Here is a 25,641-nt window from a genome sequence, read left to right as displayed (position 1 = left end):
AATGAGAATGTGTTCTCAGTCAACTTACCCGGTTAAATAAATAAAAAACATTGAATATTTGGCAAATTCATAACATATTGTACAAATTGCAATTTGTAACATATCATACGAAATGGATGATGGACATCCAGAAATTAATACAAAACGTAACATATCATACAGAAATACAAAATGCTCAGAGACCAGGTTGCAGACCTCTCCTTAGTGATGCTAGGGCAGGCACTTGACTGCAGAAGGACACACACTCACCTCCTCAAATTAGTCTCCACCCATTGGATCCGTCAGGAGGTCAGCTGCAGCGGAGTTGCACGTGCTCCATCAGAGACACTTTTAAGGAGATGGGAAACTCCATTAGAATCGTATTAACGCCCATTGTGTACGTTGCCCCAGCTCCTTCAAGGAGTGAATGGGAGTCAATTGGGCGCTAGCTCAACAACCCAACATTAGCATGAATTTCGTCAACAAGAAGTACAACATTACAAATATTTTCCGTGATGTGATAAAAACTCTCATATGCAGATAACATCTATGCTGGCTGGGTAGCATACAGGTTTTTAGCAAATGTTCGACAACATTGTGTGTGGCAATTTAACACTTGCTATCTGTAATATTGTATAGCTTTTGAATCGTGACATTACGTACTTTCGAGGAAAATAGGCACGTTTCCTGACTCATACCCTGACTTGAAAAAGGGATTGCGTGACGATTAGTTTTAGCAACCGCCTGACGCAGCATAACAACCTGAACGCGATTGGTCGACAGTCTGCGGGGTGGGGCGTTAGACGTTCCTCCATTCATTGCCCAATGCCCCATGTATTCAAGATCAAGATGGCAGCCTCCGTGTGTCGGTGCTATGAGGTGAGATTTGTTTTAGTATATCTCCCCCTTGCTTGCACTGGAAATCGATGGATATTGACTGCTTTGTTTTACAGCTCAGTATTTAACATTCGACGATATTTCTTAAATAACGTGACATTTTATTATGTGATGACAGTTATGAAATGGGCCATAGCCCCCCCCCCCGGTCGGTGTTCATGAACATTCTAGCTAGTTAAACATATCAGGCATTCTTCATAGCCTATTATTTCTATTTTTTTACACCATAACGTTAGAACAGGTAGATATGTATTGTAATAGTTTCAATAGGAATGTTTGGTTATAGCCCATGTTGTAATTCTCTTCAGCTGGTCGGAAGACGTCTTCTACTCCTGCCATCCCGTGCTGTCTTCTCCTCATTCAGTAGAGGAGATGCCTACAGAATTGGTTGGTCTCCGGCTGTCCCTGTGCAGGTAGTTATGCATTATCCAACGCATTATCCTTGTTGGCCTTCAAATAGTGATGGATCTGGTGGTAGCTAACTAGCCAATACACCAACTGTTAATATTCTGTCATTCACTTATATTTTAAGTGCCATCTTTCTCTCAGGTGCGGTATGCGTCAGAACGACCTAGTCGTAAAGGCTTCTTCAGGGGGTTTGTGGAGAACCTGAGGCAGGAGTTTGGGAAGGACAAGGAGATGAAGGAGAACATCAAGAAGTTTAGAGAGGAGGCCAAGAGGCTAGAGGAGTCGGATGCCCTGCAACAGGCTCGGAGGAAATTTGTAAGTTAAAATTTGATTTTGGAGTATAATGTCCCTTTAAGGCCATGGTCACTCACCTTGGTTGTGCAGACTTGTTTCAGCCCAGTACTAACCTTTAGTGAAGGTCTTGATGATAAGTTTAATGGTCAGTGCTGTGCTGGAACAAAAGCCTGCACATGCTGTCCAGGACTAGGGTTGGTGACAAGTTGACTTTCATCTGTGTTCCGAACAAACACTTGTGATGACATGCACACTTGATGCTTGACTAATGTGACGTCTCATCAATGTCAACCGTTTCTTTCTGCCAGAAAACAATTGAATCAGAGACGGTAAAGACCTCTGAGGTGTTCAAGAAGACCCTGGGGACTCTGTCAGAGACTGTGAAGGAGGTGAGTCATTGTAACACTCTTGAAAATGATGCATAGAACAAAGGTCATTGACATTATCAGTTGAAGTAAACCCTCAGAATGAATCCTAAATGCAAATGTTTTATCCTTATGTGCTCCTTTTAGCGCATCAATGGTGTAAATCTGTTTTTATATTTCTCTTATAAAATGTTTATTTCAGCTTAGGTATTGGACAGCTTATGAGTTAAACTTCACTTCTATATCAGTGCTAACCCAAAGATGACATTTATGTGGAACTGTTATTTATAGTAGCTTGCCACTAATCTGCCTGAAGTAAAGTCATTATAACTTGCTGTGGTCCATGTCTGTCTGTCCAGGGCTTTGAGGAAGTGACCCGTACAGACCTGGGGAAGAAGATCAAGGAGGGGGTGGAGGAGGCAGCCAAGACGGCCAGGCACTCTGCTGAGTCTGTATCCAAGGGAGGAGAGAAGCTGGGAGCGACCAGCGCCTTCAGGGCCATCTCACAGGTCAGAGACTGGCACTTAAAATAAGTAACACAACTCTCCATTGAAGGAAATTGGTTACGCTTTATTATTTTATTATTTTGTCTGCTATTTACCCAGTTCCTGCTTAAAAATGGGCTTACTTACATGATTACTATGTATCATTAATTGTGTTGAATGATTTTAAATAAGCATAAGAATGTAGCAGTTGTAACCAGTTGTTTTGGGGTAAATACCAGCTGTTGGAAGGACTTTTTAAGAAACATTGAAGCATCATATGGAGGCTGAAAATGAGTCAAACGTCATGAATTCTATGGAATAATTTTACTGATATACTGATCTCCTTTTCCCCCTCCCTCTGTGTGTGTGTGTACAGGGAATGGAGTCAGTGAAGAGAGAGATTGATGTGGTAGACGATGGTACCTATAGGGCTCCTTCTCAACTCAGGAAGAGAAGTGAATTCTCCTTCAAGGGAGGGGAGAGTGACAACCGTGTCTTTGAGGCCAATGAGTATGTCCCTTTTTACTTGTTCATAACCATGACATGGTTAACAGATACGTTTTCCCATTTGCCAACGATGCTATGTGTGTCCATTCAGCCATGCTTGAAACTATTAGGAAATACAACCAATTGATATAAATTGTCTATTTTGATTTACAGAGAGGACATAGGTGTTGTTCTGCACAAGGATTCTAAGTGGTACGCACAGTGGAAGGACTTCAAGGACAATAATATGGTTTTCAACAGTAAGAGAATGTTACTGTATTTCATCAGATAACATGAGAGTGATGTAATCATAGGTCACATTCATGGTTGTGTGCACTTCACTGGCCAGTCAACAGGTGGCACTATATTCATTATATGGGCAAAGTGGAGGCAAAGTTTTCGGTGTTCTACTTATATCTCGATGTCAAGACTTTCAGAGATGGGATTTTTCCTGATCAAGAAACACTTTCTTTTATATTGTATCTTATTTGATTTTCTGTGCAGGGTCCCAGAGTCTTAGAAGTCTTTGTGATATTTGCAGTTCAGCATTTCTTAAATTACCTCTTCTCAGGGTTCTTTGAGATGAAAATGAAATATGACGAGAGTGACAACGCCCTTGTCAGAGCATCTCGAGCCGTGACCGACAGAGTCACCGATCTACTAGGTAAACAACCTCTCTTTTAAATGATGTCCCGGTTTAATCACTCTGAGGGGATTACTGGGTGTGTACAATAGTTTCTCTGTTATATTGTCTGGTATGTCAATAGCCACAAAGTGACTACCCTCTTTTTCTTCAGATGTTCTGATGGATGGTTGGACTACATGGGTTTCCACTATTTTTACATCCAATCCTTGTTATTTGGTTGGCAGGTGGTCTCTTCTCGAAGACTGAGATGTCTCAGGTGCTGACCGAGATCTTAAAGGCAGACCCCAGCTTCGACAAGGACTCCTTTCTCAAACAGTGTGAGAAGGACATCATCCCCAACATCCTAGAGGTAAGGGCACTAACACTTTCAAGCACCTTTTTTTAATCAATGTTTTTGTTGTTTTGAATCGTTAGTCATGAGCACTTGGAGCTTTTGAAATGCTCACCAGAAGTGTAATCCATAGATCACTAGAATTGAATATATGTTGGTTAGCTTTGTGATAAGAGAACTGTACAGCTCTGCAGTAACTAATATTTAGGAATGCACCTATGTGGCTCTGTTGTGCAGGCTATGATCCGTGGAGAGCTGGAGGTCCTGAAGGACTGGTGTTATGAAGCTGTAAGTAGTTTTATACAGGCTGCACTCTATTCCTCTTTTCTATGTTTACTGATGTCTGTAACAAGTAGTGTCTGTACAAAAGGGTTTACTTGGCATGCTATCTTTTCTCAGAAATATAGTTTTTATTAGATTTTCTTATCACTATCAGGGTGAAAAATACTTTCAAATGGCGTTCTTCCTTCCTTTTGACCCTCGTCTCTCTCTGTCCTCAGACATACAGTCAGCTGGCCCACCCTATCCAACAGGCCAGGGCCCTGGGTCTAATGTTCCAGTCCAAGGTCCTAGATATAGACAACATAGATGTAAGTACATTAATGTGTCTGTCAGGCCCAACCAGGCCACGTCATTACTCTGTTTGAGCTACATGTACAAGTCGGTCACCAACATTTTGGTAGCCAGCTGATTGTCATTATTTCAGGTTTAACATAATTTCCTTCCCTCTCTGCCATTCCTTCATTCCTTCTCTTATTCTCTCTCTCAGTTGGCGATGGGGAAGCTCATGGATCAAGGCCCTGTGCTGATCATCACGTTCCAGGCCCAGGTGGTCATGGTGATTCGTAGTCCCAAGGGAGACCTGGTGGAAGGGGATCCAGTGAGTTACCATGGTTACAACCTCTGTGATATCTATTCTACCCATCTCTCTCTATCCTGGGTCATTTTGCTCCTTAACCTGTCCATCTCTCTAGCTTTTGATGGTAATATGCAGTCTGATACTCTCTAATATGTGGTTAGCCACTGGGAGTAGACGGATACCGGACTGCACTCTGGTCAAAGACTATTACAGTAAACAGTCATGTCAGCAGTCTCTATACACAATTTACAATAAGAGAAAAATAACACACCGTAATTCCTCTCAGGAGAATGAACATTACAGTTACACCAACTGGGAGGCTAATCACATATTACAACATGGTTAAAAAAAAAATGGTGAAGAAAGTTACCTCTCTACATACACATTACTTGTATTTACATATAACAATAGGAAACTTATAGCATTTAAATAAGTATTTGTTATGACTTATATTTGGTCAAAAACGCACAAATATCCCTGGTCTCCACAAAAACCAACTGAAAACTGAGAAATAACCTTTAATTCATTTTTTATCAGTAGGTTGCCATGGAGAATAATCAAATAATAATAATTGGTAGAACACATGAAAGGAAACATCCAGAGTTTACCAGAATCTCAAATTAAATTTAGCAGGATTTTAAATCGAACAGGCTTTTATACAGATGGTATCTTTTGTCCTACTTCCCTAGACCTCTTTCTAGCCCTGTTTCTTCTAGCCCTGTTTCTTCTAGCCCTGTTTCTTCTAGCCCTGTTTCTTCTAGCCCTGTTTCTTCTAGCCCTGTTTCTTCTAGCCCATTCCTGCTTCCCTTAACCTTGATATCTTTTTTCCCGTTCTTCTAACCATTGCCCTGTCTTCTTTGTCTCTTTTTTTCCTCTCGCCTACTCTTGGTGATATCTCTTGTTCCTCCAACCTTTCCTCCTCTCTCCTACCCCCCCCCCCCCCAGGAGAAGGTGTTGAGGATGATGTACGTGTGGGCTCTGTGTCGGGACCAGGAGGAGCTCAACCCCAAAGCTGCCTGGAGACTACTGGACATCTCTGCCTCCAGCACTGAGCAGGCTCTCTGAGAGACCAGGGAAGGAGAAGAGACAGAGGGACACTCTTAGGACACACACACACACACACACACACACACACACTCAACCCAGTATACATACACACACAACCCAGTACACACACACACACACACACAACCCAGTATACACACACACACACATACATGCACACAACCCAGTATACATACACACACACACACACAACCCAGTATACACCGCAACATCACACAGCCCGTCAGGAGGACATGCACAGGACGTGGCAGCGTGCCACTCTAAAGAAGCACACTGGAGTGTGTGAGTGTGTGGTCCTGGGAACAGAACAGTGTGTTTTCCGTACAGAGGAGGAGGTCTCCATGTAAAAGGACAGTTTGTTTTCACCAAGTGACTCTAAAAACAAAGCGCCTGTGTCTCTTTCTCTCTCCATCTCTCTCTCTCTCCTCTCTCTCTCTCCATCTCTCTCTCTCTCCATCTCTCTCCATCTCTCTCTCTCCATCTCTCTTTCTCTCTCTCTCCATCTCTCTCTCTCCTCTCTCTCTCTCCATCTCTCTCTCTCTCCATCTCTCTCCATCTCTCTCTCTCCATCTCTCTCTCTTTCTCTCTCTCTCTCTCTCCATCTCTCTCTCTCTCTCTCTCCATCTCTCTCTCTCTCTCCATCTCTCTCTCTCCATCTCTCTCTCTCTCTATCTCTCTCTCTATCTTTCTCTCTCTCTATCTTTCTCTTTCTCCATCTCTCCCAGTGGAAGAGTCCATGCTCTTTAATGCTGGTTGCCTGTTTTGGAGCAGAGGGATCCTTCGAATAGTCATATTTAAGCCTATTTATGGTTAAAGCTCCATCCTGTCATGAGTCTTCAACAAGAAGAAACTTAGCGTATTTTAAATGAATATGTCAAACACCGCTTCTTAGCAAGCTAGGCTGGCACCACAGTCAGGTTTGTCATAAGGCCACTACTACTTCAGCTGAATAATTGCCATTTCACCTTTTGCACTTATGTTGTCAATACCTCCACATGTACGTACAGGGTACAGTACAGAAGATGGCTGCCAGCAACAGCTACATTCCTACTTTTTATGGCTGTTTTTGAGATTTGTTTATTTATTACATAAGTTTGTTTGACTGTATTACAAGGTTTTCACATCAGGAAACCAGAATACTGGTAATTGAAATGATTATTTTTGTATCCATAATTCTAACTCAAATGGATATTTCTGAAGTGCTTGTGGTTGGTTGTAACTAACTGATTTCAGTGTTTGATTCATTGTGTTTAACGTTACAGAACAATGACCAGCATTATGATGTGAAGAGTTGGTTGGTTCTAGCATGAAGAAAGCATTTTGAAATGGACAATCATATTTCAGCCGTCTATATAAATAGCATGTACATGTAATGCTCTGAGATGGACTATTCTACAAAACAATTGACCACATTGTATAAAGTATGGTTTAAATATGGCTTGAAAGGATATAGGACTTGGAGTTTTTATGGAACAACTTGGACCATGAATGTGTTGACACAAGGTTAGTTTCTAACTGACTATAGATCTGTTTCTAACTATATTAACCAGATTTTTCAGGTTTAGCTGTTGACAGATGAGGTCAATTTGAAGGCCTAGAATCAGATTTCCCTACGTCCAGTCATATATGTAACCATTAGGTCCCTATGCCCAATCCTATACGTAACCTTTATGGGGTATACATATATCTGATCCTGGAACAGGGGATGGGGCAACTCCTAGAAGCTCACAGGATGTTGAAGTGATCAGCCCTTGTAGTGGCAGAAACCTCATATTACACAGCTTATTTAAGACCAGGGTTTTTAGTGTAAAAACACCTGATTCCACGCTTGGTTGAATCCTAACTTGAGACACTCATGCTCAACTCTGGCTCATGCAAACATTAATTCATGTTTATGGGAGATTTGTGGAAATTGAGGTACACGTGTGGATCTCAAGTTAGGATTCAACTGCGAGAGTATCAAATTTGTTTACATCCATCCACTTAATTTGAGTCGACCAAAATAAATGTTTGTATTTTTCCCATTTTTGTTGTTGGTTTTTAACAATGACATAAAACAATGTGTTTTACTTCTGCCATGAATAAAGAATGCTGTATGATGCTGAAGCTTTGTCCCTGTTTTTCATTGGCCGTCATTCACAAAGTTCAGTCTTTAGGGGTATAATAATAGTCTATCGTTGCAATGCATTACACACAAACTCAGCAAAAAAAAGAAACGTCCTCTCACTGTCAACTGCGTTTATTTTCAGCAAACTCAACATGTGTAAATATTTGTATGATCATAACAAGATTCAACAACTGAGACATAAACTGAACTAGTTCCACAGACATGTGACTAACAGAAATTGAATAATGTGTTCCTGAACAAAGGGGGGCGATCAAAAGTAACAGTCAGTATCTGGTGTGGCCACCAGCTGCATTAAGTACTGCAGTGCATCTCCTCCTCATGGACTGCACCAGATTTTCCTGTTCTTGCTGTGAGATGTTACCCCACTCTTCCACCAAGGCACCTGCAAGTTCCCAGACATTTCTGGGGTGGAATGGCCCTAGCCCTAACCCTCCAATCCAACAGGTCCCAGACGTGCTCAATGGGATTGAGATCCGGGCTCTTCGATGGCCATGGCAGAACACTGACATTCCTGTCTTGCAGGAAATCACGCACAGAACGAGCAGAATGGCTGGTGCCATTGTCATGCTGGAGGGTCATGTCAAGATGAGCCTGCAGGAAGAGTACCACATGAGAGAGGAGGATGTCTTCCCTGTAATGCACAGTGTTGGGATTGCCTGCAATGACAACAAGCTCAGTCCAATGATGCTGTGACACACCGCCCCAGACCTTGACGGACTCTCCACCTGCAAATCGATCCCGCTCCAGAGTACAGGCCTCGGTGTAACGCTCATTCCTTTGACGATAAACGCGAATCCAACCATCACCCCTGGTGAGACAAAACTGCGACTCGTCAGTGAAGAGCACTTTTTGCCAGTCCTGTCTGGTCCAGCGACGGTGGGATTGTGCCCATAGGTGACGTTGTTGCCAGTGATGTCTGGTGAGGACCTGCCTTACAACAGGCCTACAAGCCCTCAGTCCAGCCTCTCTCAGCCTATTGCGGACAGTCTGAGCACTGATGGAGGGATTGTGCGTTCCTGGTGTAACTCGGGGAGTTGTTGTTGCCAACCTGTACCTGTCCCGCAGGTGTGATGTTTGGATGTACCGATCCTGTGCAGGTGTTGTTACACGTGGTCTGCCACTGCGAGGACGATCAGCTGTCTGTCCTGTCTCCCTGTAGCTCTGTCTTCGGCGTCTCACAGTACGGACATTGCAATGTATTGTCCTGGCCACATCTGCAGTCCTCATGCCTCCTTGCAGCATGTCTAAGGCACGTACACGCAGATGAGCAGGGACCCTGAGCATCTTTCTTTTGGTGTTTTTCAGAGTCAGTAGAAATACCTCTTTAGTGTCCTAAGTTTTCATAACTGTGACCTTAATTGCCTACCGTCTGTAAGCTGTTAGTGTCTTAACGACCGTTCCACAGGTGCATGTTCATTAATTGTTTATGGCTCATTGAACAAGCATGGGAAACAGTGTTTAAACCCTTTACAATGAAGATCTGTGAAGTTATTTGGATTTTTACAAATTATCTTTGAAAGACAGGGTCCTGCAAAAGGGCTGTTTCTTTTTTTGCTGAGTTTATTATGTGTCTAAGCACATCCAGCATGTTGTCTTTGTTTTTCATCTGGTAAACTGACACGCTTTGATAGCTGTTAATGGATTTGGCCATTGAGGCTGATAAACAAAGCAATGGGTTTGGCAATTGAGGCTGGTGAATAAAGCTATGGATTTCACCATTGAGGCTGATGAATAAAGCTATGGATTTGGCCATTGAGGCTGATACGGTTTTAAATAAAACATGCTTTTATATTCACACACATAGTCAATAACAGGGGAGCCTGTTTCACTGCTGTCTCCTGTGATGAGGCCATCAGTCCTATTCCTCTGTCTTTCTCCTCTTTTCTCATACTGATCCCACTCCGGAGCCCGAGGACACACATACACACACAAGCACACACACAGGCACACACATGCACGCACGCATAGGCACACACACACACACACACAGGCACACACGCACACACACGTGCAGGAGATTCAAAGTAGATGCAATTCAGTGAATACCCACAAACAAAAAGGTGAAACACTTTAATATGTGTACCACATCGGGTTTCTACACAAAACTTTACCTTTGTTCACTCTGACCCTTTTGGACTGTGATCCTTTGTGGCCCTGATCCAGTATTTGCAACTGCACACTGAACCGAAGTGGAGCTGAAAGGAGTTTCATTCAGCAACACCAAAGCCTTGTAGCTCAACGTTGGTTTTCACCCGCTACTAGAGGGTGACTTTACTATTAGTGACGACACACTACTGGCTGCATTCTGTGCTTTGCAGTAGGACATGTCATTCACTATAGGCCAAAAGGAGAACAGATGGAATCAATAGGGGTGTTTTCTTTTTGGCAAGTGCTGTCTAGCTCTCTCTCTATTTAGCTGCTGTTCATGGTCCTGATTGGTTATGGTTAGGTTCTGCCCATTGACCCGATTGCTTGGGCACTGCCCATGGTCCTAATTAGGTGGGCGCTGTCTACTTTCTTCAATGGTTAGGTGGTTAGGTGCTGTCCATGGTCCTGACTGCCATCCCTCATAGCCTTTGGTCAGATTCCTCTGCTCAGATGTTTACTTCACTTTTCTGTAACTTTAACAAAATATATACTTTCCGATCAACCAAGTTGTCCCTCAAATATCAAATAGGCTTAACAGAAGTTTGAAAGGTGAGGGAATAATAAGGGCCATTTTTTGTCTATATACTAAAAAGGACAGTTGAGCTTTTGAATGTTTTTAGATCTTTAAAATCAAAGTCATGGGGTTTTGGCATCTTTCATTATGCTACATTTCAAGTAAAGAGCTTCATTGTGCTACATTTCAAGTAAAGAGCTTATGTAAGTGCTTCCTGAATTGTAAGTTAACCATTTTTATGGCATTATTCTCGTGTGGTAGGCTATACTGGCAGAGCATTGGTGCGAGAGGGGTCCTGCTGGCCATTGAGTGTCACTCATAGGCCTGGTCATTCATTTTACATAAGAGAGGGCCTTTTAGCCCGAGGCACTTTATGCAATCATATGAACAATGATCTCCACCAACCTTTTGATCTCAACCCCTACAAAAATGTCCACTAATTATAATCCACATAATAATTAACATGTCCTGTTGCTGCAGGATTATTTTCCTGCTGTGAAAATCAAGGTCATAATAAATTAAGCGCATCTGTACATAAGAGTCTACCTTTACTTATGTGCCTATGTACTAGCTGTTGCGAAAGTGGATGAGATGGGAGGGAATGAGTGGGGTAGGGGTTGAACGCGTGGAGAGGCTGGCCCTTGGATAGACTGCGCGCGAACATATAGGACACCGCGAGCAAGTGCGGTGATAAAAGGAGCGCTGACCGTGGTGCTGAATACACGACTTCACAAGGGATTCCAGTCAAGTGGACCAGAAGACTTGCGCATCCGCCGCGACCAAGAGACTTCACGAAACCGAAGTCAATCAATTCAACAGTTCAATTGTCGTCAGTTATTCAGTGTTCTGAGAGACTTTGTCCACTTTATAGAAGTTTAATGAAATCCAGATGCTGACGATATAGGGATTGTATTGAATACTTTGATTCGTTTTGCATGTAAATAACGGGTGTCTATGGCTGAAAACACCCGTTTCAAGTTGTAAATGTCCACGTGTTTTTGTGCCAACTAATATTTTATAAGTTATATTTCGTTTAGGCTACTATTTAATTTAGGTCACAATTCTGTAAACTACCATATAATATAAACATTTTGGTTCAGACAAAAAAACATATAGCTGCCACTGCCTATGGAATTTAAATTTGAGAAAATGTAAAGCCTTGGCCAAAGCCACTGACATGTGAAGTGTTTTTACAGTATGTGATTCACATCAGCACATGTAATAACTGTGTAACTGTAAAGGTTGTCAATGTCGTTCTCCTCCTCAGACGAGGAGGAGCATGGATCGGACCAAGATGCGGAGTAGGAGGTATTCATGATTTTAATGGCAAACCAACAAACACTACAAATTAACAAAACAACAAACGTGACTAACCTGCAACAGTCCTGTGTGGCCCAACCGCTAACACAGGAAACAAACACCCACAAAACACCAGTGAAACCCTGGCTGCCTTAGTATGACTCTCAATCAGAGACAAACGATACACACCTGTCTCTAATTGAGAATCATACCAGGCCGAACACAAAACCCCACATAGAAATAGAAAACATAGACTAACCCACCCAACTCACGCCCTGACCAACTAAAACAAATACATAACAAAGGAAAACAGGTCAGGAACGTGACAGAACCCCCCCCCTTAAGGTGCGAACTCCGGGCGCACCAGCACAAAGTCTAGGGAAGGGTCTGGGTGGGCGTCTGTCCACGGTGGCGGCTCTGGCGCTGGGCGAGGTCCCCACCCCACCATAGTCACCCCCCGCTTCCGTATCCCCCGCCCAATGACCACCCTCCAACTAAACCCACCTAAATGAAGGGGCAGCATCGGGATAAGGGGCAGCACCGGGATAAGGGGCAGCAGCTCCGGGATAAGGGGCAGCAGCTCCGGGATAAGGGGCAGCTGCTCCGGGATAAGGGGCAGCTGCTCCGGGATAAGGGGCAGCTGCTCCGGGATAAGGGGCAGCTCATGACTGGAGGGCAGCTCATGACTGGAGGGCAGCTCATGACTGGAGGGCAGCTCATGACTGGAGGGCAGCTCATGACTGGAGGGCAGCTCATGACTGGAGGGCAGCTCATGACTGGCGGGCGTCTCATGACTGGCGGGCGTCTCATGACTGGCGGGCGTCTCTGGCAGCTCCTGACTGGCGGGCGTCTCTGGCAGCTCCTGACTGGCGGGCGTCTCTGGCAGCTCCTGACTGGCGGGCGTCTCTGGCAGCTCCTGACTGGCGGGCGTCTCTGGCAGCTCCTGACTGGCGGGCGTCTCTGGCAGCTCCTGACTGGCGGGCGTCTCTGGCAGCTCCTGACTGGCGGGCGTCTCTGGCAGCTCCTGACTGGCGGGCGTCTCTGGCAGCTCCTGACTGGCGGGCGTCTCTGGCAGCTCCTGACTGGCGGGCGTCTCTGGCAGCTCCTGACTGGCGGGCGTCTCTGGCAGCTCCTGACTGGCGGACGTCTCTGGCAGCTCCTGACTGGCGGACGTCTCTGGCACCTCCTGACTGACGGACGGCTCTAATGGCTCGTGGCAGACGGACGGCTCAGACGGCGCTGGGCAGACGGATGGCTCAGACGGCGCTGGGCAGACGGATGGCTCAGACGGCGCTGGGCAGACGGATGGCTCAGACGGCGCTGGGCAGACGGATGGCTCAGATGGCGCTGGGCAGACGGATGGCTCAGATGGCGCTGGGCAGACGGATGGCTCAGATGGCGCTGGGCAGACGGATGGCTCAGGTACCGCTGGGCAGACAGCAGACTCTGGCCGGCTGAGACGCACTATAGGCCTGATGCGTGGTGCCGGAACTGGAGGTACCGGGCTGAGGGCACGCACCTCAGGGCGAGTGCGGGGAGGAGGAACAGGGCTCTGGTGATGCACTGGAAGCCTGGTGCGTGGTGTAGGCACTGGTGGTACTGGGCTGGGGCGGGAAGGTGGCGCCGGATATACCGGACCGTGAAGGAGGACACGCGCTCTTGAGCACCGAGCCTCTCCAACCGTACCAGGTTGAATGGTCCCCGTAGCCCTGCCAGTGCGGCGAGGTGGAATAGCCCGCACTGGGCTATGCAGGCGAACCGGGGACACCACCTGTAAGGCTGGTGCCATGTACGCCGGCCCGAGGAGACGTACTGGAGGCCAGATACGTTGGGCCGGCTTCATGACATCCGGCTCGATGCCCAACCTAGCCCTCCCAGTGCGGCAAGGTGGAATAGCCCGCACTGGGCTAAGCACGCGTACTGGGGACACCGTGCGCTTTACCGCATAACACGGTGTCTGACCAGTACGACGCCCTCTCACTCCACAGTAAGCCCGGGGAGTTGACTCAGGTATCCAACCCGGCTTCGCCACACTCCCCTTTAGCCCCCCCCCCCCAAGAAATTTTTGGGTGAGCCTCTCGGGTTTCCAGCCACTCTGCCTTGCAAGCGCCTCATAATGCCGCCTCTCCGCTTTCGCTGCCTCCAGCTCCGCTTTGGGGCGGCGACACTCCACTGGCTGTGCCCAGGGTCCTTTACCGTCTAGGATCTCCTCCCAAGTCCATTCCTCTTCTCTCCATTGCTTTGGTTCTTGCAGTCCTTCTCCAATCCGCTTGGTCCTGGTTTGGTGGGTGTTTCTGTAAAGGTTGTCAATGTCGTTCTCCTCCTCAGACGAGGAGGAGCATGGATCGGACCAAGATGCGGAGTAGGAGGTATTCATGATTTTAATGGCAAACCAACAAACACTACAAATTAACAAAACAACAAACGTGACTAACCTGCAACAGTCCTGTGTGGCCCAACCGCTAACACAGGAAACAAACACCCACAAAACACCAGTGAAACCCTGGCTGCCTTAGTATGACTCTCAATCAGAGACAAACGATACACACCTGTCTCTAATTGAGAATCATACCAGGCCTGTAACGGTCCTGACCTGTTTTATGTTGTTTTTGTATGTGTTTATGGTCAGGGCGTGTGTTTTGGGTGGGCAGTCTATGTTTTGTATTTCTAGGTTGGTTTTTGTGTTCGGCCTGGTATGATTCTCAATTAGAGACAGGTGTGTATCGTTTGTCTCTAATTGAGAGTCATACTAAGGCAGCCAGGGTTTCACTGGGGTTTTGTGGGTGTTTGTTCCTGTGTCCACACATGGACGGTTGAAGGTTAGTCACGTTTGTTGTTTTGTAGTTTTGTAGTGTCTTGTTTTCATTAAAAGATGGCTTATTTCCCTCAATCCGCATCTTGGTCCTATCCATGCTCCTCCTCGTTTGAGGAGGAGAACAACATTGACTGCCTTTACAAGGCCGAACACAAAACCCCACATAGAAATAGAAAACATAGACTAACCCACCCAACTCACGCCCTGACCAACTAAAACAAATACATAACAAAGGAAAACAGGTCAGGAACGTGACAGTAACTCTGGGATGCTGCTGTGACCATGGCTCTGTGATGCTGCTGTGACCTTGGCTTTGTGATGCTGCTGTGACCATGGCTCTGTGATGCTGCTGTGACCATGGCTCTGTGATGCTGCTGTGACCATGGCTCTGTGATGCTGCTGTGACCTTGGCTTTGTGATGCTGCTGTGACCTTGGCTCTGTGATGCTGCTGTGACCATGGCTCTGTGATGCTGCTGTGACCATGGCTCTGTGATGCTGCTGTGACCATGGCTCTGTGATGCTGCTGTGACCATGGCTTTGTGATGCTGCTGTGACCATGGTTCTGAGTCTTGGTGTGTTCAAGAGCACATCTGGACAGCCACCTAAATGATTGATCTAATGCTTAGGAACCAGAAGAGGGCGGAAGCTGTATTTGTTTGCTTTTCAAGACAATCATTTAATGTGGTTATTCCAAACATTAATGGTTGTGCTCTGTTCTTTTTTCCTCACACCCCTGCGCTTACATATTTTCCTTAATATTTTCTTTACTTTTCGGTCCTGTTTTCAAGTTAATAGAAGTCAAAAGAACTTTCCTCGGCCCATTACTGTTCAGGATTGAGATTTCCTATCACCCTTTCTTTGCCCTGTAGTCATTCACCACGGAGTCTGACATGTTGAATTTAAGCACTCAACGTTGATCAAGCGTTTTATTTTGGTTTTCTCAACTGTCCAACCCTATAAGCTGCAGCTGTTTGATAAATGACAGGACCAGGGTATCATCTCCTTATTTGATCCAGTCTCCATTAAAGCTTTCAGCCTGTCCTGAGCCCATGCAGGCTATTAACTTGTCTTTGTGAGGAGCCGGAGAGGATGAGAAGCTTCATGGAATAGACATTGCAGACTGCAGAGTGAGCTGCTCCTGCTAAGCTCTCATCACCCATTCAAATGGATTGTCTTTTCTCAACAAGACTGAGTTCTTGGCATCACAAGGATTCCCTGGGATCAGTGTTTAGTCCTATGCACATTCTGTTGCTGACTTTCTTACGTCAGTCTGAAGTGTTTGAGACAAATGTTTGAGTTCATTCTCCGAGATGAAATACACAGAAGTGTTGGACTTGCAGACGTTTGTTTGTGTTATCTGAAGTCTGAACATTACTTTAAATCAAGCCTTTATACAGTAGAATAAACCAAGCTCCTCAAGTTGTTCACTTCATGCTGGGCACTGATTGACTGTAGTGTTTTGTTTGACTCGGTTGCTTGTTCTTTCAGGTTGTTCGCTGAAGACTTCCAAATGGAGACACAGCACCGTTGGAGCGAATGATGAATGACTATGGCATCCCCAACAGAGAGGAGCAATTATTCAGCCCAACAGTGAAGAGATGCCTCTGACTACTCTATTCCTGTTCAAGCTGACCTGTCAATTAGACCTTGCAATCACTCTTCAATCATCTTTCTGGCAATAACCAACCAGGCGTTTTAACTACTGACCCAAGGAGAAGAATTAATAGCAATACAATACAGACATTTCCTGTGTTACAGTACTTCTAACTTATTGGTGAGCCCAGTCAGAAATATCAATGGACTTTATGAGTCGGTTATAATGTTATTATTAGTTTGGGGATAAGAAATACTCTCTCTCTTGTTATATTGGCCCACAGAGCCAAGCTTCTTATGAAAATCTCTCACTCCACTTACCCTGACCTGAAGCTTATTAAGCTGTGAACCTTTGAACATACAAGCACTATATACTAGGTCATTGATCCACAATTCCTCTTCAACCACTCAGTTAAATGTATCCCCCTCACCCCTCCTCCTGTTTCTAATTATTCACAAGGTCCCCGGCATAGTTGGACCATTGCTTAAAGAAGTAGATTTGACAGGTTAGAGTGTCTACAGTTACTAGTGCAACAGTAAGTGGTATGCGGGGAGGACTTTGGTACAACTGTCACATTCAGCTTGTATGTACTGTACAGGGCTGTGTCCCTTGGCTGTTACCCTCCCACATGGACACCAGAACACGACGAGTCCTTGAAAATGAATTAAGCCCCAGTGAGCCTGTTCCAACTTGTCTGTTATTGGTTTACTGAAGTGTTCATGGATCCATAGGACTGCTTATCATCATGTCATCCCTGTTTGGCTTCTATCACTGTTGTTGCCTATGTGGCCAAAGGGTGAACTGAATTGACCCCCAAATACCCACATCCACTCCACACAAAGGAACCTCTTAGATGATGACCGATACCCAAACTGTTTTCATGCCCAAACTCTGTTTTCTACCTTAATTCCAAAACAAAACAATCTCAACACCAAAGGACATTTTTCAGTGTAGGTCACATTTCTGACACTCCAACTCCAAGATGAGTGATGTGCCCTCCTGGCTGGACTATGAACCACTATGAACTGTTGTCCCCGACCCCAGCAAGTTTCCCCAGGGGCCCCTCAGGCACGGGGCTGCTGCCTGTAGCAGGCCAGATGGAACAGTGTATGGCCCTGTGCTTCGTAGGCCTCCTGCAGCTCCTCCTGCTCTTCCTGATAGTACGCTGCATCCGCATCCTGCTGGACCCCTACAACAGTATGACTGCCACCTCCTGGACCAACGACCCCAGGGACCCGTTGGAGAGGGGCCAGTTTGATTATGCCCTGGTGTAGGAGGGTTTGGGAGAAGAAGAGGGATGTGGAGAGTTTTGGGACCCTGAAGCAGGTTCAAGGGGGATGTTGCCCTAACCTTCGGACGGACTTGGATGAGACCAAAAAAAGTAGCTACATATGTAGGATCTTAATTTGATCACCCTGTTGCAGGAGAACTTGTAGTGTATTTGAGGTTTAAAAAGGCTTCTGAAGTTCGACATTTCCTTTACGAAAAATGTATCAACCCCTACAAAAATATTGATTCTAATCCACATAATAATTCACATTTTCTGTTGCTGCAGGATTATTTTCCTGCAGCAACAGGTAGATATGGTAGATATGGTAGATATGACACTAGGTGACAACAGTAACTAGGGTCTGGTAGATATGACACTAGGTGACAACAGTAACTAGGGTCTGGTAGATATGACACTAGGTGACAACAGTAACTAGGGTCTGGTAGATATGACACTAGGTGACAACAGTAACTAGGGTCTGGTAGATATGACCTTAAGTGACAACAGTAACTAGGGTCTGGTAGATATGACCTTAAGTGACAACAGTAACTAGGGTCTGGTAGATATGACACTAGATGACAGCAGTAACTAGGGTCTGGTAGATATGACACTAGATGACAACAGTAACTAGGGTCTGGTAGATATGATACTAGGTGACAACAGTAACTAGGGTCTGGTAGATATGACCTTAAGTGACAACAGTAAGTAGGGTCTGGTAGATATGACACTAGGTGACAACAGTAACTAGGGTCTGGTAGATATGATACTAGGTGACAACAGTAACTAGGGTCTGGTAGATATGATACTAGGTGACAACAGTAACTAGGGTCTGGTAGATATGACCTTAAGTGACAACAGTAACTAGGGTCTGGTAGATATGATACTAGGTGACAACAGTAACTAGGGTCTGGTAGATATGACACTAGGTGACAACAGTAACTAGGGTCTGGTAGATATGACACTAGGTGACAACAGTAACTAGGGTCTGGTAGATATGACACTAGATGACAACAGTAACTAGGGTCTGGTAGATATGACCTTAAGTGACAACAGTAACTAGGGTCTGATAGATATGACACTAGGTGACAACAGTAACTAGGGTCTGGTAGATATGACACTAGGTGACAACAGTAACTAGGGTCTGATAGATATGACACTAGGTGACAACAGTAACTAGGGTCTGGTAGATATGACACTAGATGACAACAGTAAATAGGGTCTGGTAGATATGACACTAGATGACAACAGTAACTAGGGTCTGGTAGATATGACCTTAAGTGACAACAGTAACTAGGGTCTGATAGATATGACACTAGGTGACAACAGTAACTAGGGTCTGGTAGATATGACACTAGGTGACAACAGTAACTAGGGTCTGATAGATATGACACTAGGTGACAACAGTAACTAGGGTCTGGTAGATATGACACTAGATGACAACAGTAAATAGGGTCTGGTAGATATGACACTAGGTGACAACAGTAACTAGGGTCTGGTAGATATGACCTTAAGTGACAACAGTAACTAGGGTCTGGTAGATATGACACTAGGTGCCAACAGTAACTAGGGTCTGGTAGATATGACACTAGATGACAACAGTAAATAGGGTCTGGTAGATATGACACTAGGTGACAACAGTAACTAGGGTCTGGTAGATATGACACTAGGTGACAACAGTAACTAGGGTCTGGTAGATATGACCTTAAGTGACAACAGTAACTAGGGTCTGGTAGATATGACACTAGGTGACAACAGTAACTAGGGTCTGGTAGATATGACACTAGGTGACAACAGTAACTAGGGTCTGGTAGATATGATACTAGGTGACAACAGTAACTAGGGTCTGGTAGATATGACACTAGGCGACAACAGTAACTAGGGTCTGGTAGATATGACACTAGATGACAACAGTAAATAGGGTCTGGTAGATATGACACTAGGTGACAACAGTAACTAGGGTCTGGTAGATATGACACTAGGTGACAACAGTAAATAGGGTCTGGTAGATATGACACTAGGTGACAACAGTAACTAGGGTCTGGTAGATATGACCCTAGGTGACAACAGTAACTAGGGTCTGGTAGATATGACCTTAAGTGACAACAGTAACTAGGGTCTGGTAGATATGACACTAGATGACAACAGTAAATAGGGTCTGGTAGATATGACACTAGGCGACAACAGTAACTAGGGTCTGGTAGATATGACTCTCTTGGTAACTTTGATAAGAGATGGGTAATCTTCAGACAGACAACTCTCCCATCAAATCACGAGGCACCTGTGCCAGAAGTCGTGACTCAAAACTAAAGTTTGCAGGCAAAACTTTTGCAGGGGTTTTTAAAGAGTGTGATCTGCACTCTTTAAAAATAATCTCTGATCTCCATCTTGCTAGCTACTTATTATGCCAGGGGATGTGGCCAAGAAGCAGATAAGGAAGTGATGTAGGCAGTGATGTACTGTAGACAATGATGTAGGCAGTGATGTACTGTAGACAGTGATGTAGGCAGTGACGTAGACAGTGAAGTAGGCAGTGATGCAACCAGAGATGTAGGCAGTGATGTAGGCAGTGACGCAGGCAGTGATGCAACCAGAGATACAGGCAGGGATGTAGGCAGTGATGTAGTTCCTCTATGCTATACCTTATTTCATACAGATGTGTTAAGCGTCTATCATAGTCCAAAACATGAATGCGTAGGCACAGCAGTGTTCTAGAGTATTGGACCTTTGGCTTTCATACTTTTCAAATTCTCAAGCAATGGACTATGATTGGACTATGATTTAGGCTTTAATGCCCAATGTCCGCCAGATGCATATGCGTTTTGTTTTGCTGGCTGTGTAACACTTGACGCAAATGTACTTCGCTTTTCAACTAGCTAAAAGCTACTGTAGTTAGTTGGAGTCTGTGTGTGTACTTCAGTTTGTACCCCAGCATGGTAAAGCACAAGTGGAAAATATTGAACATGTGCAGCTTAGTGCGGAACCCCCAACATAGTGTTGCGGACTGATCCTTTGACAATGAATGACTTCTTCCGGAATGCAAATAGTTTGATGCGTGTGGTGGACGTGAGGCGCAAGATGGAACATTGAAACATTATGGGAGACAACCTGTCTGGTTCCCAACCTTTTCCGGTTACTGTACCACCAAGTGAATTCTGCCCGGAGTATCCCCTCACATGCATTTCACCAGTAGGCCTATGGTCTCATGAGTCTTCTCAAATACCCCCTTGAGTCCTGGTAGCCCTGGTTGCGAACCACTGGTCTAGAGCGACAACACTATACCGTGAATAGGGTGCCATTTGGGATGTAGCCCGGGACAGGAAAGAGCAGAACATCTGCCCACTTCTTGATCCATGTAATTGTGACCCCTGGCATCAGTCATTTATGGATTGCAGGACTCCGAGAAACAGTGACCCTTATTTCTGAGAGGAAATCTTTGATGGAATAAAATTCAGTGAAATGTAATGAGTTTAGTCAGCTGATGGACAGAGGTAGTCTGTAGCCATGTTAGACATGAAAGTCACTCAGAGAGAGGATACTAAGAAAAAAGATGAGATTTCACTGTTTGTTACTCGTTTGTTATACACCTGCTTTTAAGGGAAGTGTTACCGCATTTGTGGAGATCCCATAAACGTTGCAGATGTCGGCTTAATTGGAAATGACCTTTAAATGTGAAGCGTGCTTTAGCGCGGTTTCGTATTTAGTCTTGGCCCTAGTGGTGTATGGCCTGTCTATCTCCTTGCATATCATGAAAATAGATGCAACTATTCCACAAACATTAAGCTGTTCTTCATGATGTCATCCAATGTGTTGTTACCGTGCCAATCTGTGAACATTGAGATTCGTTTTTTTACTTCCCCTGTACCGTTAAGCCATAGGTTATATTGTCTGTAAGTGCGGGCTTTATGACAGCATGTTCTGTATGTCTATTGGTTATTGTGTTTATGAAATGTCATGTCTATCAACGTCATCACTCGTCATGCTCTTTCTCTTTGTTTAGCCTAGCCTTGGTGAACGATATAGTGGACAGCATTGTCTTTCAGAACACGAGAGGCTTTTTCTGTAGTATTTTTTTTCAATACACTGTTGTCATCTAAGTTGCCAGATAGTTGATTGTCATATAGACTTGGCATTATGTACCATTTATGTTTGCTTGAAGAGTAGATGTTGATCCTACTGTCGTTTTCTCAATAAGCATTCCTATAATTATATAAAACCTTTACATTTACATCATTTAGCAGACACTCTTATCCAGAGCAACTTACAAATTGGAAAGTTCATACATATTCATCCTGGTCCCCCCCGTGGGAATTGAACCCACAACCCTGGCGTTGCAAGCGCCATGCTCTACCAACTGAGCCACACGGGACCTTTCATTTTACAGTCATTTTTATTTAATCCTCTTTGCACACACACACACACACACACACACACACACACACACACACACACACACACACACACACACACACACACACACACACACACACACACACACACACACACACACACACACACACACACACACACACACACACACACACACACACACACACAAGCCCCCATGACATTTCTGATTTCCGTTTAGAACAAGTTGTCCCCTCTGTTGTTCTCTATCAGTAGCAGTGAGATTTAAAGCAAACGTAATCTATTGAATAATCTATAGAGAGACACTCATAAAGAGACACTGCCAGCTAATTCATGAGGATCAGCGCTCCCAGAGAGACAGATCACCCTCAGATAAGATACTGTATGGAACTGATGCTTGTAAGCAGCCTCTACCTCCACCTATATGGTACCATGATTTGTGAACAGCTTGATTGTTAGATTTTATATATTTGATCTTAATAAATTGGTCCCAATAGGAATGATATTAACTTGCTTAGTAGCAAGCATTAGTCTTGTCTTATCCTCTTGTGTCAAGTCAGGACAATTTCTAGAGGTGGACAATGAGTTCAGAGTTGGTAGTCTTTTCTATTTCTGCTAACCGAGGACCTCTTCTGGTAATCTGGGGTACTTACAGCTCCATTCTGTGCCAGTCCTTCGTAGTTTGTGGCATCACCAGCATTGTTTTGTGGGAATGCAAACAGACAAACAGAAACCCATGAACTCATTACATGTGATGATGACGTTGGCATATAAACATCATGTGACGTGACCAGGAAAAACTCTCTGCACTGACTCATGACATTTCTAGTACAATTATCAGGTAAATTGGTGTACACACAGCAAACTCCAGGAACGTAATTCGAATATCTATTCTGCAATTCCACCTCCTAGTGAGTGACTGACCTACAACAATCAACAATGGGCCTCTGTGAAGGTATATCCATTGGCCCTTTGTAATTACACCTTAAACAATGTAAATGAATGGTGTGTTACCAGTGACACATGCTGCTATTGTAATATGAAAAATAGTTATAACCAAATTAAAATTGCATGCTAATTGCTTCCAGTTGAAGGGAGCCCAATAGGATGCTCTGAATAACAGCCACACCTCCCATCTCATTAGGCAAGCAATTACCGATGCAGATTATGCCACAGTGGGTTCTAACAATGTAGTAACCTCGTAGGCACAACGCCAATGGGGCTCTTCATTCACTACCGCAGACCAAAGCATTGACACACTGTATAAAATAATACACAAGTCTTGAACAGTAACCTTTAAACATTTTGCATGGCTGACATGCTTAGAAAATAAATATTTCAATATGTATTCCCCATAAAAATAAGTGAAAATATGTGCATAACTACTATTTAATCAACGCAAAATTGACATTATCCCACCCCTAGTTAGACACTATTAGCTTAAAAAGCCAAATCTAACACAATAAATGCCAATTCATTTCTAGCAATACTGCTCCTGTCTGTCTGTGTGGTGCGCGTGTTTGTCTATCACTTCGTGTTGATGTTAATGTGATAACTGTCGTGGGTTGACAGAAATACTTTCACTAAAACCTTCTCAATTAAATTTTAACTACAAAGTAGTCTTACCTGGCAGAAGTATATTATAAGTACATAATTTGTATCTATTATTTGTTGTTTGCTAACTTTGGCATGAAATGTGCAGCAGCAGACAGAACCATCGTTAGACTGGCACATTCCTAACTGAATAGATGCACAATTAAAGGGGAATTACACAAAGAAATCTACATTGTTCGTTATCTTCCAGACCTAAAAAAAAAAAATGTATCTTCGGATGTGATTTAAGCATTAACATGCACTCAGAACATCCAATTTCGTTGTTTCTCTTTGAACAATTGTAATTTTGAGAGTGAAAATCAAAACAAATCTAAAACCAGGAAAAATAAAACTGAGAAAAGAGAATATGGGAAACTATAAAACAGTATTCTGGGGGGGGATCACAGATGTATAGAGCCCCCTTAGAGTAGTTTATTAACCATTCTTTTGCAAGGTATATTGACAGAAAACATAGTGCACTACTTTCTCTTGTACACTAAGGACCCAGGGAGGAGTTGCAGGGGAGAAGAGAAGAATGTGCATATTTGAAAACTAGAAAAAAATGGAGTAGTTCGCAACATGTTTCTCTCAGTATTCCATTGTTTGGGTGTTACTCACCCCATATGCCACCAACTACTATTAATAAGGATCAGACCCTTTTTTTTTTTTTTTGCCTAAAATGACATACCGGTACTTACATCTAGTTACCTTTAGCTCAGGACCTGAAGCAAGGATATGCATAATCTTCATACCATTTGAAAGGAAACACTTTTAAGTTTGTGGAAATGTTCAATTAATGTAGGAGAATATTATACATTAGATCTGGCAAAAGATTAAAAAAAAAAAAAAAAATCCCATCATCTTTGAAATGCAAGAGAAACGCCAATATATGACTTAAGAATCTAGGCACAATTTAGATTTTGACCACTAAATGGCAACAGTGTATGTGTAAAGTTTTAGACTGATCCAATGAACCATTGCATTTCTGTTCAAAATGTTGTATCAAGACTGCCCAAATGTGCCTAATTGGTTAATTAATACATTTTCAAGTTCATAACTGTGCATTCTCTTCAAACAATAGCATGGTATTCTTTCACTATAATAGCTACTGTAAATTGGACAGTGCAGTTAGATTAACAAGAATTTAAGCTTTCTGCCCATATCAGATATGTCTGTCTTGGGAAATTTTCTTTCTACTTACAACCTCATGCTAATCACATTAGCGCACGTTGTCTCAACAGTCCCGTGAGTGGGACACCGATCCCGTAGAGGTTCTGATGTGCCTTTCATACACAGACCAACATTCCACTAATTTACCATGCCTGCTTTTTTTTTGGTATATCTGAAAAGGGTAAGGGGTAAAACAAAAACAAAAAATGTAAATGAAAAGCCACCTTAAGACTTGCATTTTCACAGATCATGTAACCAAAATACAGGCATTGGTATAAAAGGGGTATACAAGACCATTTGCTCCACATGTTTTCATCTTTAGATCTATAAGCCATTAGCCAGCTGAATCCTCTTGCCTGCCCACTGTCATAGTCATGGATCAGATGTACAGGTGCAGCCTAAGAAAATGGAATGTGGGAGAATGTGGAATCTGCTAAACAATAGTTATTTATATTTATTATGGATCCCCATTGCAGCAGCCAATCTTCCTGGGTTCCGGAAAAATTAAGGCAGTTATACAATTTTTTTTAAACATTACAATACATTTACAACATATTTCACAACACACTAAGTGTGTGTCCTCAGGCCCCTACTCCACTACCACATTTCGAAAGCCATGTGTACGTGTGTGTATTACATCTGGAGACAGTCTTCCGGATCCTTATCACACCAGCCTCCCCATCTTACTGATCTGTGTGGCTGTAAACAGACAGTAGTGTTGGAGGATGGGCGGCAGTGTACTCAACACAACTTCATGTTCCTCGACTGTTGATGTACCCTAGTACTGTCAAAGAGCAAACAAACATAGGCCTATAATTCAAGTTGGTTTGGCTTCTTTGGACGTCTTCAAAGTAAAGGTAAGCAAGCGTCACTATGCCAGTAAAACCTCATGGTGAAGAAGGGACATGTTTTGCAGCGCTAGGGAATTT

At 43.9% G+C, this 25,641-nt stretch overlaps 1 protein-coding gene and 1 pseudogene across 1 annotated transcript; both read left to right on the top strand.

Annotated features, from left to right (window-relative positions):
• Positions 1 to 755: 755 nt before the first annotated feature.
• LOC129823869 (mitochondrial import inner membrane translocase subunit TIM44-like) lies at positions 756 to 7,921 on the top strand. Its single transcript, XM_055882922.1, has 13 exons — positions 756 to 858; positions 1,185 to 1,289; positions 1,426 to 1,599; positions 1,887 to 1,967; positions 2,303 to 2,452; positions 2,805 to 2,938; positions 3,089 to 3,174; positions 3,486 to 3,578; positions 3,785 to 3,909; positions 4,129 to 4,179; positions 4,392 to 4,481; positions 4,661 to 4,771; positions 5,696 to 7,921. Exons 1-13 carry the CDS (start codon positions 805 to 807, stop codon positions 5,813 to 5,815), a joined length of 1,374 nt encoding a protein of 457 aa, XP_055738897.1. The 5' UTR covers positions 756 to 804; the 3' UTR covers positions 5,816 to 7,921.
• Positions 7,922 to 17,296: 9,375 nt separating this feature from the next.
• LOC129824531 (cortexin-1-like) lies at positions 17,297 to 17,588 on the top strand (annotated as a pseudogene).
• The last annotated feature ends 8,053 nt before the right edge of the window (positions 17,589 to 25,641 follow it).

This window comes from Salvelinus fontinalis, chromosome 26 (genome assembly GCF_029448725.1).
Source record: "Salvelinus fontinalis isolate EN_2023a chromosome 26, ASM2944872v1, whole genome shotgun sequence".
NCBI lineage: Eukaryota > Metazoa > Chordata > Actinopteri > Salmoniformes > Salmonidae > Salvelinus > Salvelinus fontinalis.
This window is presented reverse-complemented; position numbering and strand designations above follow the sequence as displayed.